The sequence below is a fragment of the Triturus cristatus genome, chromosome 10, assembly GCF_964204655.1.
Source record: "Triturus cristatus chromosome 10, aTriCri1.1, whole genome shotgun sequence".
Lineage (NCBI taxonomy): Eukaryota > Metazoa > Chordata > Amphibia > Caudata > Salamandridae > Triturus > Triturus cristatus.
Genome location: NC_140593.1, coordinates 769,202,289 through 769,221,530, shown reverse-complemented (window position 1 = coordinate 769,221,530; position 19,242 = coordinate 769,202,289). Strand labels below are relative to the sequence as shown.

The 19,242-nt window shown below is 44.5% G+C and overlaps 1 protein-coding gene across 1 annotated transcript in view; it reads left to right on the top strand.

The window, feature by feature from the left end:
* LOC146789984 (uncharacterized) overlaps positions 1–19,242 on the top strand; it is a 228,233-nt gene that overhangs the window by 191,300 nt on the left and 17,691 nt on the right. Inside the window, exon 10 of the mRNA XM_085628305.1 lies at positions 10,227–10,831. Coding sequence (XP_085484431.1) covers positions 10,227–10,831 — 605 coding nt within the window. The remainder of the gene's footprint in view (positions 1–10,226; positions 10,832–19,242) is intronic.

Genomic DNA, 19,242 nt, shown 5'->3' with positions numbered 1-19,242 from the left:
TACAGGAGAAAGCTATTGCGGTCCATTGGTTTTTTCTATGTGTGAGTTGAAAGGGAGCCTTCCCGTAGCGTGATGGTAAGCTCGAGGAAAGGAAGTGTATCTCGGTGGAGGAGGTGGACCGGGTGAATTTCAAATATGGGTCCAAGGAATTGACCCATGTGACAGTTTCTTCTCAAGTATCTCTATCTCTTTTTCACAGGATAGGATGTCGTCTATGTAACGTTTCCACAGGATGATATTGTTGCCATAGATATCTGTCAGGTGGAATCGTTTGAATTCCGCTACATAGAGACAGGCCAGGCTCGGTGCGAATGTACTACCCATAGAAGTTCCTTGGGTCTGGTGGAAGAATTGATCTTGAAATTGAAAGTAATTCTCACACATGGCTATGGTGGCACATTCCATAATGAAGGACACTGGGGTGTTGGATAGCCAGTTTTCTTTTAGAAGGAGTTCTTCTATTACTCTTAGTGTCTGTCTGTGGAATGTTCCTGTAGAGAGCCTCCGCGTCCAATGTCATCAGGAGATCGATTTCTCCACTTATGGTGGTTTCAGAAAGTAAATTTAGAACATCCCTGTTGTCCTGTAGGTATGAGGGTACTCTTTTGACCAGGGGACGAAGGAAATGATCGCAGAATTTACTAAGGGATTCCAATAATGGACCGATACCCGACACTATGGGGCGTCCCGGGGCGGATTAGCCCCCTTGTGAATCTTGGGTAGTGTGTAGAATGCTGGGGTGCGTGGTTGTGAGTTTACCAAGAATTCAGCCTCATTCTTAGAAATCCATCCCTGTGTTTCTGCTGATTCTACGATTGATGTTATCCTCGTCATCAGTCTCCCTGTCAGGTCCCCCTTTATTTTTTTATAGTATTTGTCTTGTGAGAGTTGGCGGAGACATTCACGGTCGTAGTCTGTCGTGTCCATCAGAACAATGGCCCCTCCCTTGTCTGCTGGTTTGATTGTAATTGTAAGATCTTCATTGAGATTTTTTATGGCAACCCTCTCGACTGCAGGTAGATTGTTGTATTGTGATCTCTGTGATATTTTCCACTTATTTGATGACTGCCTGCTCAAAGGTTAATACCTCGTGTGGGGTGACTCCATCATGTGGTGTAAAGGTCGAGGGGGGTCGTAAGCCCGTATCGGTAATTTCCTGAGGTGCTTTGTCTTGGAAATATGCTCGCAGTCGTAACTTCCTGAAGAAGTTATGAAGTTCTTTGTGTAGGAGAAAGTGGTCCACGTGGGGGGTAGGCACGAACCCTAAACCCCTGTTGAGTGCTCTTTTTTTCAATTGGTGTCAGATTCCTGGTAGATAATAATAGTGAATAACCATTTTTCCATCCCCCTCCTCCTTCAGGTGCTCAGAAGCTATTCTTGCTATTTACTAAGGACAAAGTCGCACTGTAAACTATTCCTACATTGATGCCTAAGATATCTGAATGAGCCAGTGGTGCTCAGTTTCTTCTTTTTTAACCTGTCTTCCAAGGAGCAAAGAACACTGTCTTGCAGGTGCCTGAAGAATCATTCATGTAGCACCAAAGACATTAGAACCACCTCTGCAGCTTCTTTGGAGCCCCAGCAAAGCGTCCTTTCATCATGAAACATGCATAGGTGGTTATTCATCTGCATTTATTTTTGTCAGAGTACTTCTCATCTCTGGGCAGCACCTCCCCATCGTTCAACTTCCTGTCTACAACATTAGCATTAAGGACTTCACACACCTAAACAGACTTTCACGTTAGATGGAAAGAAGATCCAAAATCGAAATTCTTCAAAGAATAGCAGTGCATATGGATCTGTGCCTCCGGTGCATCAACATATGTCCACCATATATAAAATAGCTATAAGGGGGACCTCTCTCCAGCCAAGCTGAGGTCTGTATAACCATGTACTTCAATGAGCTGCTAGAAAGGTGTCTCTCAGCTGCCTAACATAATCCAAATCTGCTGGAGATGCAAGCTGGGGAAGTTTTCTAGAAAGAAATGTCCCACTTTAAGACTATCACTGGGATCCTCCTCCCTATATATTCTCTTGTTATCTTCGTGTGTGCTGATGATACACTAGACCTCACCTCTCAAATGGAAGCCCTTTTCTCTCAGCTGCTTCAAGCTTGCTCTATCAATATGCCACAGATGGCAATCCTCTGATAGATATTCATTCCATTCCTGCTGTGAAATCACCTTAATGTATGTCACCTGCGATTCCCTTTTATAGATGGCGGGTGTGGAGAAGATAAAGGACTGCATTACATATACATCTGTTAAGTACATGTGCGTTTGGTCCACTCTCCTTAGAATGTCCCCAGGTCCGATAATTTGATTAGAAGACCAGACTTTATATGCAGGTTACTATCGTCAACGTACTTTTTTTTATTTTGCCTTGTACGCTCAACAACAGTGATAGCCAGTAGGAGCTGTATGTTAATGTTGATGCATTTGTTAAAATGTTAGATTTGCAATGGCTAGTATAATTTTTAGAGTTAGTGAGCACCTGCCTGGTTCTTTTTGCCTGTATTGCTATTTATACAAGGCAAATGGTAATGAATTTTTTTTTTCAAGCCCCAGCATGCATTAACCACTGTTAGTGGATACATCATGGTCTTCGAAGCCAGATGTGCCATAGATGCCTTACTAGCATTTCTCCCTAGAATTGAAGAGTAGATTGCTAGTAAAAGCCTTGAACTTGCTAATCTCGAAACTGAGCGCATTATCCTTTTCTGCAACAAGAAATATCATGCTGGTTATGCTAAAACACTGGTTGAAAAAACTGGTTAGAATTTGCAACAGCATTTTTCGACCAGTGTTGATTTTCGCGAACCGACCTATGAACCAATAGGTCAGTTCCCAAAATTCCAAATTGGAGTGGGTTGCAATCCGACCTACCTAATATTCATGAGGTAGGTAGGAAATTGTGACTCCGTCAAATTCATCACAATTACAATGGTGGCCTGCAAGGGTCAGTAGACCACCATGTCTGTTATTATGTTTAAGTAAAGAGAACTCTTTTTTAAATGTGTTAAAGCTAACCGCGTTGTCTTTAATAATAATAATGTTCTTTTTTTAGAGTTTCTGTGTCCTTCCAACACAGAATTCTGGAGGCCCCAGGGGTGAAAGGTCCTTTTTGCAGGACTCAAGATGAGGTGTTGAGTTGAGAGCATTTTTCTTGATGCATTCGATTGTGAATCAAATTATTTCTTAAGGAAAAACATTATAAATCTGATGAACACTTCTTCCTTCACAGTGCTCATCGTTTTGTATCCTCCCAGGTGCCAAACAGGAGCTGTAGAAACCTCCATTGCTCCTTCAGCAAAGGAGAAGGTAGAAAGCCCAGCACCAAAGGTGGATTATACAGGCCAAAAGGGGGTGCGGTGGCAGGGTTTTGAGCTGGTACTTAGAATTGAGACACTGGTTTGGTGGGGCCAGAACGCGTACCAGTGGGAGCTGCAGCAAAGGTCAAAATTTCCAGCATAGCCTTTTTGAAGGCTGACTTGCTGATGACCCAGTGAACGCCAGGGCTGGAACGGCAGCAGAGGAAGAAGATGAAGCCAGAGTTGGATTATGTGGACAACTAGTATGCATCCTCAGCCTTAACTAGGAGCTTTGGGAAGCTGAGGTGTTCTGGTTATGGGACATTGTATGCTTTTTCTTCAAATCCTTGTCCTTTAACTTACTTGATGGTGACCTGGAACAGGAATGGCCTCACTGCAAGTGTTCCACCATACGAAGCTCGGCCTTCCACCTGATCACCTTTAAGTGCATATGGGGGCATTTGTCATAATATCTGTAGTTGTCCCTAGGAACCAGACAGGGTTTAAACTCTATTATTTGATGTCAACTTCCTTTCCTATACTACCAAAGTAAATTTGATTTTCAAGAAAAGTCTGTTTTATTCAAAAGCAGTAAAGCAGAGCTCCGGACCCATATCCGAGGGCACGGTGGAGGGAAAAAGGAACAGACGTCAAACATTTGCTAAATTATCTTGTGTTTAATTCTTTCAGGGAGTTCCTGGCCTTAGAGCTTCTAGGTGCCATCAAAGAAGCAGAAGATAGGAAGTTTTATGCAATGAGAGGGTGACTCAAGGGCAATATGGTCACACTAGTATCTTTGTGCACTTTCGAAATTCATGTTTTGTTATCAGGATTTGTAAAGCATGACTTATCACCCAAGGGGTATCTAGGCACTGCAGCAGGCGTTTTAGTCTACGAGGTCTTAGTTGAAGAGGCAGGTTTTGAGCTTCTTGTGAAGTTCAAGAAGCAAGTAGGAAGCCCTTGGGTGAAGAGGGAGGTTGTTTCTTGTTTTGGGTGCAATATATGAGAAAGCTAGGCCTCCTGTATTGCGAATATGGGGGTGTGTGAGGGAGAGAGCTTAGGTATCTGGTGAGTTGGGGGAAGTGGAGGCGGCAGTTAAGGTATGCTGGTCCGATATGTAGGAAAATAGAAGTTTGATGCAGTTGCCCCCCCCACACACTTTTTTCCCCCATTAAAACTACTAGGTAATGTTTTTTGACTGACAGTGTGCTGAAACCTGCTAACCAGGCTCCAGTACAATTGGCACACACTTCAGCACCCCTGTAAATCCCTAGTAAATGGTACCTAGGGCATGGGTACTAAAGAGTGTCCCTAAGGGCTGCATCATGTATTATGCGTACTTCCATGTGCCCATCGCACGGAAACACAGGAAGTTCCTGCGATTCCAAGTCGGCGCCAATCATTATCAATACACAGTACTGCCATTCGGGCTAAAGTCTGCTCCAAGGACCTTCTCGAAGTGCATGGCAGTGGTAGCGGCGCACCTGCGAAGGAACAAGGTGTTTGTCTACCCGTACCTGGACGACTAGTTGATCAAGGCCTCCTCTTTTTTGGAAGCGCAGGCGCACTTCCAGAGGACGTGCGTTCTCTTGAACAAGCTGGGGTTACACGTCAACATGTCCAAATCTGTCCCGACTCCGGTCCAGTGCATACAGTACTTGGGGGCCTCCATCGATACACAGTCAGCAAGCGTGTCTCCTTCGGAGGAGAGACTGTTATCGCTCCTTCGGAAGGCTCAGGACCTCATGGCCGCTCCATCGGCGACAGTGAGGGAGGTGTCTTCGCTGCTGGGGTCGATGGCCTCCGGTATCTTCCTCATGCCGCATGCACGGCTGCACATGAGACCACTGCAGGAGTGCTTGGAGGATCAATGGGATCAGAGAACAGGTTCTTGGGACGACAAGATCCGGCTGTCTCTACATGCTCTTCAGTCTCTGAACTGGTGGTGTTCGGCGAAGAATCTCCTCAGGGGGGTTCCCTTCCACAAGGACATTCCCGAGACGACTATCGTGACGGATGCGTCTCTCCAAGGTTGGGGAGCGCACTCCGGAGACTTACAGATACAAGGAAAGTGGTCCCCGTTGGAGTCGACGTACCACATCAATTTCCTGGAACTCCGAGCCGTGTACCTGGCATTGAAGGCCTTCCATCCGTCCTTCCAGACCAACTCGTTGCTGATACAGACGGACAATACAACCACGATGTATTACCTCAACAAGCAAGGGGGGCCGAGATCGCGCACTCTGTCGCAGGAGGCGCAGGCCATCTGGCGCTGGCTTCTGGCCCGCGGACTGATGATCACGGCCCCGCATCTGCCGGGGTGCAGAATGTTCAGGCGGACGCGCTGAGCAGGCTGCTTCAGGAGAACCACGAATGGGTCGTAAACGACGAGGTACTAGGAGAAGTCTTCGCAAGGTGGGGAACTCCAGACGTAGATCTGTTCGCCACCGCCGAAAACAGCAAATGCCAAGATTTCGCATCCAGGTACTACCAGAAGGGGACGCTGGGGAATGCGCTATGGATCGACTGGTCGAACAGCTTTCTGTACGCTTTTCCACCCATTCCCCTGATTCCGGCAGTGCTCATGAAACTGTCCAGGTCCGGGGCGCGGATGATCCTGATTGCCCCGGAATGGCCCAGGCAGTGGTGGTTCACGGACCAGCTTCACCGGTCTCTCCTTCCTCACATACGGTTGCCGTGCAGGCTGGACCTTCTCACGAAGTTCGGGGGGCGGATGGTGCATCCCAACCTCTCGTCTTTGAGTTTGGCGGCATGGCTCCTGAGAGTGCAATATGGCCATTTGAATCTACCAGAAGATTGTATGGGCATACTGAAGGAGGCTAAACGTCCTTCCACTAGGATGCTTACAAGTGGAAGAGATTCTGCATCTGGTGCAAATCCAAGAACTTTGACCCGACAACCTGTAAGGAAGATGTCCTCCTTCCATATCTTTTGCATTTGGCACAGTCTGGCCTTAATTTCCACTCCATTAAGGTTCATCTAGCTGCTTTGACTGCTTACAGGAAATGCCCTTCACAGACTTCCTTCTTTCAGATCCCTGTGGTCAAGGATTTTTTGGAAGGCTTGAAGGTGTTCCCTCCGGTCAGACTTCCCTCGCCTTCCTGGGAATTGAATGTGGTGCTGTCCAGATTGATGAAGGAGCCTTTTGAACCTATTCACAAGGCTTCGTTGCAGCACCTGTCCTGGAAGGTTCCTAGTGGCCATTACATCGGCCCGCAGGGTGAGTGAACTTCAGGCGTTGTGTTGCCGAGAACCTTATACTGTATTTCATGCTGCTAAGGTTGTTATGCGTACTCACCCTAAATTTCTTCCTAAGGTTGTATCTGATTTTCATGTCAACCAGACCATAACTTTACCTACGTTTTTTCAGAATCCTTCTTCTCCAGCGGAAAGGTCTCTACATTCCCTGGACGTTAGGAGGGTGTTTAAGTTTTATCTTGATAAGACCAAAGATATTCGTAGGTCAGACCAATTGTTTATCAATTATGGATCAGTCAGGACCGGTCTTGCTACCTCCAAACAGTCCATCTCTCGGTGGATTGTGTCCTGTATACAGTTGTGTTACCAAAAGGCTAATAAGATCTTAGGGGGTAAACCTACGGCTCATTCCACCAGGGACAAAGCTGCCACGACTGCTTTGCTGCGTAATGTTCCGATTGCAGAAATCTGCAAGGCGGCCACTTGGAAGTCGGTCCATACCTTTGCTGCGCATTACTGTCTGAACGCGGATGCCAGGGCAGATGCTCAGGTTGGGCAGGCTTCGCTGCGAAATTTGTTCGCACAGTAGTGGTATTATTTTGTAATCTTCTCCACCGCCGTTTTTGTGTGGGGATAGGCTTGCCGTTCTATTCACTAGATTATGACTATACACAGAGATCCCCTACTACAGAAAGAGTAGTTTCTTTTCTGTAACTCCAGTTCTGTAGTAGGGGTATCTCTGTTATAGTCATAAGCGCCCGCCCTCCTCCCCGGTGGAGAGATGAATGTTAATATAAGGAATGCTACAGGTCTGGCGTGCTACGCCTTCAAAAAGAACTGAAAGTAAAAGGGACCTGCTGTGCATTCTGGGATACTGGAAAAGTTCTGGAAAGTTTTCTTAAAGGCACAGTATCCTGTTCTGAGCCACATAATGGCAGCCTATGGGGCTTGTCTGTCCATTCCTTCCTCTCTATCATTCCAGAGGCTTTTGCTGGAAGAGGCAGGTTTTTCTCTATGGAAAAAGCTGGACAGGCAGTGCTGTTGGTGGTTGCTGGTGGAATTCTTTCTAGTTGAAGTACTGGACAGTGTAGCCTGTGGATATAGGCTGCATTATCTGTCTTTGAAATTCTCTCTAGTGTAGATGCAGGTCTGCATGGCTTGACAACTTGAGAGATTATTTTTATTGCTCCGGGGTCCGCGCACATGGGCGGGACTATTCACTAGATTATGACTATAACAGAGATACCCCTACTACAGAACTGGAGTTACAGAAAAGAAACTACTCCCTATGCAGCATATGTTTTCCCATAAGATAACATTATCTTTTTCGAGGCTCGTGTCTCATATCGGACAGCTGTCATTTTGTACTGTTTTTACTGTAAAATTTGATAACATCTAAAGTACTTGCCTTATTTCGATAACCTTGGTGTCTAAAATTCTAGTTTCTTCAGGAGTGCTTGTCTCAATTTTTGACTTTGTGTACAACAAATGCTTAACACTGCCCTCTGATAAACCTAAACTACTCACCTACTCTACCACAAAAGAGCATTTGGGATTGTTTATTTAAGCCCTGTAAGCCGATAAGGGTTGTCTGGACTTTCTACACAGTGTACCTAATTTTGTTACACTACATAAAAAGCCAGCTTCCTACACAATGGTGTGCAGTGACTTGTTCAAGTCATCTCATTTGCAGCTTGCTTTTTAAGCTTGAAGGATTTACAAGGTGTAGGTAATCTTCACAAGAAGCTTCGTCTGGTTTGAGATGCCTAGGTGTGAATAAGAAAGCTAGAACCTTTTCCAAAACTGGGGTTGTTAAGCTGTAAAGAAGAATGCGAGATCTGGGCCTTTTTGGTTATGTAAAGGTCCTTTGTCCCCAGTGAGAGGGCACCATTTTTGTAACATCTTTAGAGAAGATACTCTAGAATAGACCACATTTGGAGGAGCATGACTGGCAGACGTTAGTGGATCTAACCGTGGCTTAAGCAGACCCTGGCTCAATTAGTTTCCAGTAAGGGATTGGTGCTCATAGAATTTGAGGGCAATATATATGAGGTTCAGGTGGAAACAGACTGAAGGACGTATTAACTGATGGAGGTAACAATGAACTATGATTCTAAAAACTCACAATGAAAAGTAGTTTCTAATGTTATATGACATACCCTTAATGGTGTATGTAGAATCACTGTAGTCCCTCTCAAACAGTAGGGGGTGCTTGTGGCGAAACTGAGAGGCGCTCGGGCTGGAGAGGACAGGCACAAATATGATGGTATAAGAAAATCATTTGAGGCCATTTAAATGTTGAGAGCAACTGACTATTGATAACAAAGTGGGATATTTCACACTATGGGATATTTAGAAACTGAAGCAGTGCTAATAAAGCATTTTAGTCAGGCATCCTAGAGGCTGACATCTCTACAATAGACAACTGCATCAAATCTATCTGATATCCTGATCTGAAGTGGAGGGAAGAATTGTATGCCTTTTCATAAAGCCCAGTGTACGATCGGACAGGAGAGAAGTCTGGTGCAAGACCAAACGTGTATAGGGCATGTCGCTTCTCAAATTTATATAGAGCTCAGTAGCTGAGCCGTTAGTAAACATACCCATAATAATTAATCACATAACGTGAATTGGAAAAAAAAAAAAATTAATATGGGCCATATCGTGATTGTTTCACTGCCTAGTTTTACACAATTTTTCAACCAAATCTTTCTTCCTGTTTGGTCACACTGCTGAATTCCTTTGTGACATAAGCATACATGCCAAGAGACGTGATTCAGGCGAGCGACTCTAGATTGTTTTTTTTTTTTAGGCCAAAAATGTATTTATTTTGGCTATCTCCTGCCTGAAATTTCCTCTGCTTCAGTAGAAGTCAATGGGGGAAATATATTCTCCTGATTATTTTTTTTTATTTAAATCCCCCACTTTCCTCTTCTAAAATGTTGGCAAGTATGCATAAGGTTCTTTTTTGGAAGCCATACAGAAGCGAACATCTCTCCGATTCCCAAACGAGGTAATGTTTGAAAGCTATGCTCCTCTTCCAGATCTCCTGTTTCTGGAGTTTTCTCAAGATGATCTGTTTTGGTCTCCATTGAGAACATGAGTATGTTCCTTGGTATCACTTCCTTGGTATCACATCCTTGGTTTCGTCTTAGAAAATGTGGTGGTGTTGTATCTAAAGAATTCTATTAACTTGGGTCGTCAAACCCTTCATGACAGAAAGATTAATCTTGAGAATTAAATATTTCAGCTAGCCTCAATTGAAAATGTGTTGTACTAGATCATAAGATTAAAGTACACAATATCCAGGCAAATAGGCCTTTGAAATCATGGTTTTTATGTTGTCAAATTCATTTCTGCACCCTGCTTGTTTTAACTTGTGTTAGGAGCAATGGCATTGTTCATTGTCTCTGTTGAACAATTATGTTTATAGCTAAACCATTATTTGAAATAAGATTACTGTGGATTCCAGATTTTGGGTATGGTTATTAGTGGGGGGGTTTAGAGAGAGTGCTATTGTTTTGATGAATTGCTTTACAAATGTTTGCCACCCGATGTGCATGCTGTTAAAAATGGAGTTCAAATTGTAGGAATGGTGCTTTGCGCTTACATTGAAAGACGTGAACCTGTAACTACATGCATCTTCGTTTACCTTTTTTCTTCAGTGTAATAAATTACAATTGTCTTGTATTTGCAGCTGTGCCCATTAAAGACGAAGAATCATCCCTGAAAATTCAAAACTTCCATTGTAAAGAGATTGAAGCCACTGGGACAAAAAGTTTGTGGAGCCTGACAAATGTGAACGATCATAAAATGAGTGCCTTCCTAGGAATGCAAAAATATTTCCAATCTATCAAGTCACCACAAAGGTCTAATTTTGAACATTTAAACTCTCCAGAAGTTAGAGTTTCTTTAAGCACCAAATCGAACCCTAATGATGAGGCTACCCAAGAATTGGGCCAGAAATCTTTTGGAGTTTCTGAAAATGCTGCGCAACCAACATTTGATAAATCACATTATGGGAAAACAGAACAGTCAAACCTGGAATTGAAAGGAGTGCAGAGGATCAGAACAGTGCCTTCAGCAACTCATTCGAAGAATGTTGAGAAGACATTACAAAACCTAATCCTTGAGAAAAGGACAAGTGTTGAAAGCATTGCAAACCCCCTAAACACAGTGTTGCCTGACACTCGGAGGCCACAGTATATGTCACATGTAGGATCTGTGTTAGACAACAAAACTAGATCATTTCCAACCAGCTTTACATCTCAAGATAAGGAAACAACAAAAAAGTCAAATCAGGTACTGTACTTTTTTAGATTTCTTTTTCAATTAAATAGCTATGGCTCATAGACATGAGTACATGTAGAGCATAATGTTGCTTGGTATTGGGGAATGTTAGCATTTTTATTTTATTGCACTGTAGAAACTGTATGTGCTCATGGATGGAATAATAATTCAACCCACAGGCCTCTGACTCTTTACTAATCTGCATTTAAATGAGCAGCACTGATACTTTAAGATTTTATTTTCTTTTGCGTTTATTTCATTTTAATGTGAACCTTTGCAATAATTATTTTGCACCATAAGCCTGGAAGTGTACAAGCATGAGATCTTTTTTTCCTCTAGTTTTCATCTAAGTCTCGTATGAAGTATTTTGTACTGTCTTTACGTAAGTGAGGTCTGTTAGGCTGTCTAGACCCTCGGAGAAGACCTGCTTCCGATTTTTTTTTTTTTTTTTTTTTTATTTTATTTTATTTTTTTCTGATAAGGGGGTGAGGTCAAGGGTACTACTGACCCTTCATGTGATTTTAGAAAGACCGGATGAGGCACAACAGGAGAATACAACTTAAATGAAGTCACTGTGTTCTTAAAAAAATTAATATTCTCCCAAAAGAGGAATCTCTGTGCTCTAGTTTTCCATGAAGGGACTCCCAAGAGAAGTCTAAAGTTATTAAAAGATTATTCACTTTTTACAAAATCTGGAGCTAGAGGCTTGATCTCCACCTTGAGGAACTGATATAGTGATTGTAGAGGGAATGTGTTATGTGATAGAAGAGGAGCTGCCCATGGAAGAAGAAGAAAAGTGTTACAAGAGGGAAAAGGGGGTTCCTGTCGGAGGAATATATTGCTTCTCCAGGCTTAACACTTTCCCCGAACAAGAATAGTGTAGCTGATTGTCCTGTCTTTTTATGATAGATGCAACAGAGATGGGTAAAATCTTTTAAAATGTATAGTACAGGGGACTTTCGTTTGCCAAACCATATCAGTGGTGATCTTCTACTACAATGCTATACTGTTGCAAATGGGGATGCTTACCTTTTAAACCTAGTTCTAAATTCCTCCATTGACCACATTAATGGGCAAGAAGTACATAGCTCCACGCTCTTCCCTAGTAGGTATGATTCATTCTCTCGGTCATATTATATAGTGGCTACGATTGTCCTAAGATTGGTAAAGAAAGAGGCGATCATTCCTCAGTTTACTTGCGCTTGGACAGTTTTTCCCACGTTGGGTTACTACAATTCAGTTTGTTACTTTCAACTTTTTAATTTTGGTTCAATTCATTACTCAGTTACACTTCACAATCTTCAAACATTCAGTTCAAACAATACATTAATTTGTCATAACTCAAATAATTTAAATCCATTTCTCACCACTAAAGTTTATCACAAACATGGTGTAGTTAAGGCATTACTATTGTCACATCCCAGTGTTATTCGACCCTCCATGTATTATTCTATGTCAATTACATTTTTTCCAGAGAATCTGATGCAGAATTCACCCTCTTACAAGTGAGGCACTCTGACTATTTAGCAAAATACTACTCCAGCTTTCCACAGAGAGGGTCTTTGAACCTTATTTACAATTCCAGAATTTGTAAGTTTCTCGTGAGGGTCGGGGGGGTTAATCTAGGCTAGGAAAGTCGTATGCGAATCTGTATCTCCTTGGTAATCATGCCGCTAGAGCTTGTTTCAGTCTCCCGTGGTAGGAAGCTAATTATAGATGCTTTCATCAGAAATTGTATCCTCGGTTGCTGCAGCTTATATTAACCTCTATCTAATCCGCTGCCAATGTAATTAAATATTTTACAATGTGGCAATATTTTCTTTATGGCACTCTGTATGTAGTATGTAGGAAACCAGTCATTTCTGTCCTGTGTTGCCATTTTGTGTGTCCGTTCTGTGTATTAAAATACCAAATAAATTTGGTTCTATTGGGGTGTGTAAACACTTAGTGCACACCCGTAGTGAACAAAGATCACTTATCCCACTTAACAGGCTGCTTTTCTGATGGATTCAGAGCTTTGATTTGAGATTATAAATTTTCATTTCTATTCCTGCTCATAAACCTCACATTTTAGCCTTCTAGTGTTGGTGTATTATCACAGTGCACCTATTCTCCTTATTCAATTATGCCTGGAATTTCGCATTGCATTCTCTTATACCAAAAGTTCTCGATGGGCTTCCTAGTGATGTACTTTTCACTTTGGTCTCTGGTGGTCAAACAGCGACTCCAGACCAAAGCTACTTTTCATTACCATGTTAGCACGGAGACTGATAACAGCATTTCTTTGTGTTGCACGTAGGGTCAAGTTGCACCAATCAGCCCATGTTTTGCAACTCCCCTAAATAGCGTACCTTATGGCGTTGAGGATATTTGCTTACAAAATCTAGTTGGGTAAGCTCTTCATATTCTAGACCTTTTAGCTGTCAGACTGTATGCTCACTAGCCACTCATCCAAAAAAGAAAAACATATTGATTGACAGAATGCTGAGCAATGTCATGCATTCACCCCAGTACAGAGATCGGGGCCTAAATTAATCGTTTTTTCCTCCTCATGCCACTCCAGTTTCGACCCAGCCATATGCAAATCAGTCTTGATCCTGTTTCTCAAGGGAACTGTCCAGTCCGAACTACTAGGCCAGAACCTCTCCGGACTGGAAACAAGCGATCCTAGGACCGGTTTCGGGGTATCACCTCATCACCCAAGCTAGCTTGACACAAGTGGCATGGAGAGCACGAGACCCACATCTGGACATACCCGTCCCACTCGGGGTGACTAATGCAATAAAACAATTGAAGGACAGCATGCTGAACAATGTCTTGCATTCACCCCAGTACATAGATCTGGGCCTAAATCCTCGTTTATCTGCTCCCCATGCCATTCCAGTTTAGACCCAGCCATATGCAAATCAGTTTTGACCCTGTTCCCCATGTGTTTGCAATATACTCATCTGCACCGGTCTACCCTTCTCTTTGGATTTCTTGTATCCTTTAGCTTAGTCAGCCATAACCCCGATCCCAGGATTCAAACAATGAGTATAAAGGCGCAAGCAGTTCGCAGCAAGTAAGGAACCTTCCTTTCACAAATCAGAAAACACTTAATTTGTCGAGTGCTCAATCCTGGTCAGAAGTAGGCTTTCCAGACTTAAGAAAGATCAGTCATCACTGTAGTTCCTAGAGCCTCTTCTATCGTGGGCATTTTTACAGGCTGTGCATGTGGGGCCTGATGGTGGAGTCTTTCGTTTTACTTATTCCTTCAGCCAGATGAGACTACTGAAATTAAATTAAAACTGTGAACTCGGTGATACAAACTCGTTGGTGGCATTTATGGAACTCCGATATTGAGGTAGCATCTACTTTAGAGCAATTCTCCAGAAAATCACCTTTTTCAATAATTATTCAAAACTAGCCTTATATTGTGTTATGGAGGCCTTCCTCTTTGAAACATTCACTTGGCCAGTTTTGCCTAGTGGATTTTAAAGTGAGAGCGAGACTTTAAAAGTCACATCCACATCTTGGAGCTTAGAGCCATTTGAATAGCTTGTTGCCGTATTTCACCCTCCATGCGTCCTTAACTTCAGGCGCATGAGTCCTGCTGCAGTGATGCAAGTGTGTGAACAAAAGATGTGAGTTATGAGCAGCCATAAATCTGTACTTATGGTCTCTGAATCATGGAATCTCAAAGTGTGCTCAACTAGTTTGGAGAAGAAGTTCAGGGCCTGGTAACTCAGAGAAAAGTGACCTCTTTCAACCCCAAATGAGCGCTTTGTTAGGAAATAAGATGTTTGTGGCATTAGTAGCTGTAGACACACATGCTCTGCATACTCCTGTCATCTGATGTTGGGCTCAGATGTGTGCAGCTTGATTTTCTTTGAAGACTTTTAAGTCATGAGGTATAGTGACTCCTTGTAAGAAAGTGGGTTTCTGTTGCAGTAACCCCCCCCCCCCCCTTTTTGCCTAATAGCTGATGCACTTTTCCTTGTTGTGCCCTGGGCTCCTGCCAGTGCCCAGGGCCTGTGTTCCTTCCATAAAAACTGCCTAACAGCCAAAACCCAAATTGGCAAACCCTGGCCACATGTCAGCCCCTGGTAAATGGTACCCTAGGTACCCAGGGCCTTGTGACCAGGAAAGGCCTCTAAGGGCTGCAGCCCTCATTGTGCCACCCTTAGAGGCCCTGTACCCTAACACACACACACTGCTTTTGCAGGCTGAGTGTCTGGATACAAGACAAAACAGAGAGTCGACATGGCACACATCCCTGTGTGCCATGCCCACAACCTACACTGCCCTGGCATTTATCAGCCACCCCTCTAGCTGGGTGCCCTATGCCAGTGGTGTGGACACAGAGGCAGGAGCCCTGTGCCCCTACAGTACCCAGGTCCATTCCTGGGACCTGTAAGTGCAGTGCTGCCAGCTAAGAGAATATGGGTCTGGGAGCTTGTCAAACACGAACTCCACAGCACCATAATGGCAGCACTGAAGACTGAGAAGTTTGGTATCAAACTGCTCAGCACATTAAATCCACACTGATGCCAGTGTGTGATTTAATGTACAAAGCACCACAGAGGGCTTCTTAGAGAGGCCCCTGAATCCTAAACCTACAATCCACGTCTGTTATTAGGCTGCCACACAGCAGACCTGTTGCTGGACCCCAGGGTAGGAGAGCCCCTGCTCTCCTGGGCCTGCAAAAATGCACATCCTGGGCGAGGTGCTAAATCTCCTCCCCAGAATGGGCAGGGGGGAAGCTTCAAAGGCATTCCGCCTCTGTGAGCTTCCCCAGGCCACTGCAACCCCCCACTCTGGCGGGAAGCTTGGCCGGAAACCCCAAATCAGGACGGGGGATGTGCCAGCCTGCCAACCCCACCCCTCAGGTGGGGGAGGCGAGGTGAAGCACATCTCCGGGCTCTCGCCATCTTGAAGATGGGAAGCCCTGCCCAATCAGGACTAGGCTCCTGCCCCCCTCCCACAGGAGAGAGGCAGGATAGGGGGTGTACCCACCCCAGGACAGGGACCCATTGGCCCCTGCCCTTCACCTACCTGTAATGCCCCTAAATCTAGTATTTAGGGGCACCCTGAACCTTCCTTCCCCAGATCCCAGATTCGAAACTACAAGAAGAGCAAGAAGAACAAAGACCTGCCCTGCAGCTGCTAAAAAGAGGAAGACACCACCTGCTTTGGCCCCAGTCCTACCGGCCTGTCGACCCTCGAACCTGCTCCTGCGCGGCATCTCTTGTGGCCAGCAACCTCAGAAACCCCAGAGGACCTGGCTGCCTTTGAACTCTGATTCCCTGGGACTCCCATGAGTAGAGGCTCTACTCAGAACCTACCTTTCACCCCTGGCAGCAGCCCGGAACCGCGATCCCAGCCCACTCTGCACCAGCCAAGCCTGGCCGGTGCCGGAGTGAACTAAACCCATGAGGACGCCCCCACGGCGACTGTGACCCAGAGTCCGGCACCCAAGGACCCCTCTCGACAATCCTGAAGAAGCCTGCAGCCTCAGAACAGTGTGCCACCCCAACCGCGATCAACAGAGGGTAAGATTTCCGACACCAAAAGGCACCCCTGCACCCGGCGCCCCACGGCCCTCTGTGTCCAATCCCGGGGTACCTACCTATCCTCCAACTACCCAACTTACCTCTCGAAGTGGTGGTGGCACCTGAAGAGTCCTCGTCCCCGAGCTTGCAGTCTTTTTCCTAACTGGAGATTTCCCATTGACTTCCATTGAGCGCCCGAAGGCTCAAAAGCACTCTGCACCCAGCTGCCCGAGTGGCCCTGGCAGTGAAAACTCTATTCCGTCCTACTTCCCCACTTGCCCTGAGTAAGTGACCAGGAGCCCAGCTCCCACAGCCGCGTGGCTTGCCAGACAGCAGCCACCAAACAAGGCCCCCCTATCCCTCATAGGATAACATTGGGCCTAACTCACTCTGCACCCGGCCGCCCTAGAGTTGCTGAGGGTGAACTAACTGTACCTACCTGACCCTGGGGGACCCCTGAGTCTGTGCCCAGAACCTCAACTCTGCCAGTCGAGTACTTACCCTTAAACCGCAAACTCTATATTCCTCATAGGGTAACATTGACTGGCTTTTTCCTGAAATTTCTTCTAAGTGTGGACTTTTCAAATCTTCAAATATTCACCAAAAATCAGCCGAGTGACAAACGAATTTACTCACCTGCTCTTAGGTGAGCTCCCAGTGCTGGATCTTGGTGCCCAGCACTGACTCTGAAAAGTACCCACAACTATACTTATCTTTAACTCATTTTTCTTCCATAGGAAACCATGGACTGTTTTTCTGTGAAATTTCTTCTAAGTGTTGATTTCTGCAATTTCTAAATATTCTTCAAAAATCGTATAACATCTGAAAACGTAATTATTTACCTGTTTTGGATAAAGGTCCCAGTACTGAGTCTAGGCACCCAGTACTGGATTACAAAAGTAACGATAACCTACTGTACCTATAACCTGAATTTTCTTCCATAGGGAATCATTGATTGTTTTGCTCTGAAATATTTTATGTGTTAACTTTTAAAATAGCTAAATATTAGTTAAAAATCATTACAGTACCAAAGTCGACTTTCATCAACTGATTCTGAGAACTGACCCAGGACTGAATCTAGGATCCAGTCTTGGAATTACAAAAGTAATCTAAAAAGTAACCTGTTGCTTAAAACTTGAATTTATCATTGAGCTCAATGTATTGTGTTTAGAAATAGAGTTGCCTACTGCAACTACTTGTAACTGTTTACTAAAAAGTCTATTGCATATACAAAAGTATTTTTGATGAAACATCTCCTGTCGAGAAAGTAGATTTTAATTCCAAGTGTTGGTTCTAAAATAAAACAAGCATATATATTTTTTTTATATACAAACCATTGGCCTAGAGTTCAGTTATTGAGTGTGTGGAACTATTTGCTGACTGAGTGTGTACAACCAGTGCTTTACACTATCCTCTGATACTGCCTTACTGCTCGACCAGGCTACCACTTTGGAGAGTAAGGTTATATCTAACTTTAACCTCTGTTAAACCCTTGGGGTCTGTGGACTCTGTACACCCTGTACCTATTAAGAAACAGTATGTACAGAGCCACTTTCTCACACTCCTCCTATGGCTGGTAATGCAAATGTGCAACAACTCTGATGTTAGATTGTTTTCTTTCCGTCTGGTTCGGACATGTTAATGATCGAGCGCCAGGTTCACGCCTTAAGGTGTTCGTCGTCAAACTTCTTCTGTCAGTGTATTTTCCGTTGACATGAAAGCTCAACATCAGCAGTCAGTTTCTACTTGTCGTAATTTCCGTCAGGCTGGGCATTTGGGTTTCCACTCAATGCACCTCTTCAGGGCACTGCCCTTCATGGGACTTTGTCTCATCTTCTGGTTTTTTTTCTTTTTCCACTTAAAGGATATCTACGCAGTGATGAAGATAACTCCTTTCCAATACTGCCCTCAGACACTCCAAGTATCCTTGCACTCGCCGCCACCAGGTCTGCAACCTCTACCTTTCTCTGGAGCACAACAAGGCAGCATGTTCTGCGTGCGTTGCCTTCTTCTCCAAAAAAAAACCTTAAGGTATCGACTGGGATCAACCACGCAATTGATGCAGAATGGAGCACCGGCATACAGGCAACACCCTGAACATCTTCAGGGAATGTGACTTGGAGAAGGAGCAGGAGACTGGACTCCCAGTAGACCAGCCCCTCCAGTTTAGCCCTGAACTGAGCTCCCACTCGCAGTTGGAGGCCAAGGAGCACTGGAAGCACACCAAGGTTTCAATTATTTGACTGTGAGTACGACCTCCCTTACACCAGTTGCACACAACAATGTGCACAGGTGGGCGTACCTAGATTGCTCATCAAGTGCATTCAAACATTGTAGCTCTAAAGCGAAAGACAATTGCCTTCCCCACCCACGCCCCCTCTACCTGTAAATAGGAGGCTTGATCACCTTCCTTGGAAACATCCTCGTAGCTGACATATGTTAAGCAGTTACCTGGTCCCCTCCACACACATTATCATGCAGTACTGTGTGGATGTTTTAGCACTCCAACATGCAAAGGTTGGCCAGGCTGTCCTACACATGCTTTTTCAGTCCTCTGCAGCGTCCTCTAGATAGCCACCACTTAAAGGGGAAAAAAACATGTTTATCTACAGCTACACATGCCTCAAAGGTAATGTTATTTATCCTGTAAGCCACTGTTCATGGCATGCGGTGCTGTAGATTCCACATGTGTCCACCCTCTTCCCCGAAAGCATCTGTTTGTTGCAGATGTCTTTCTCTTTGCATGGGCATCTCCTTTTTTCTGTGCTCCGAGCAGATGCCCATGTGCATTACCGGTCACAGGAGTCCTCACTATACCTCTTAACTCAAGACATCTTTGAGAAAACAAAACATGGTGTACACGTCAGAGAACACCAGATGGCAGGAGTATGC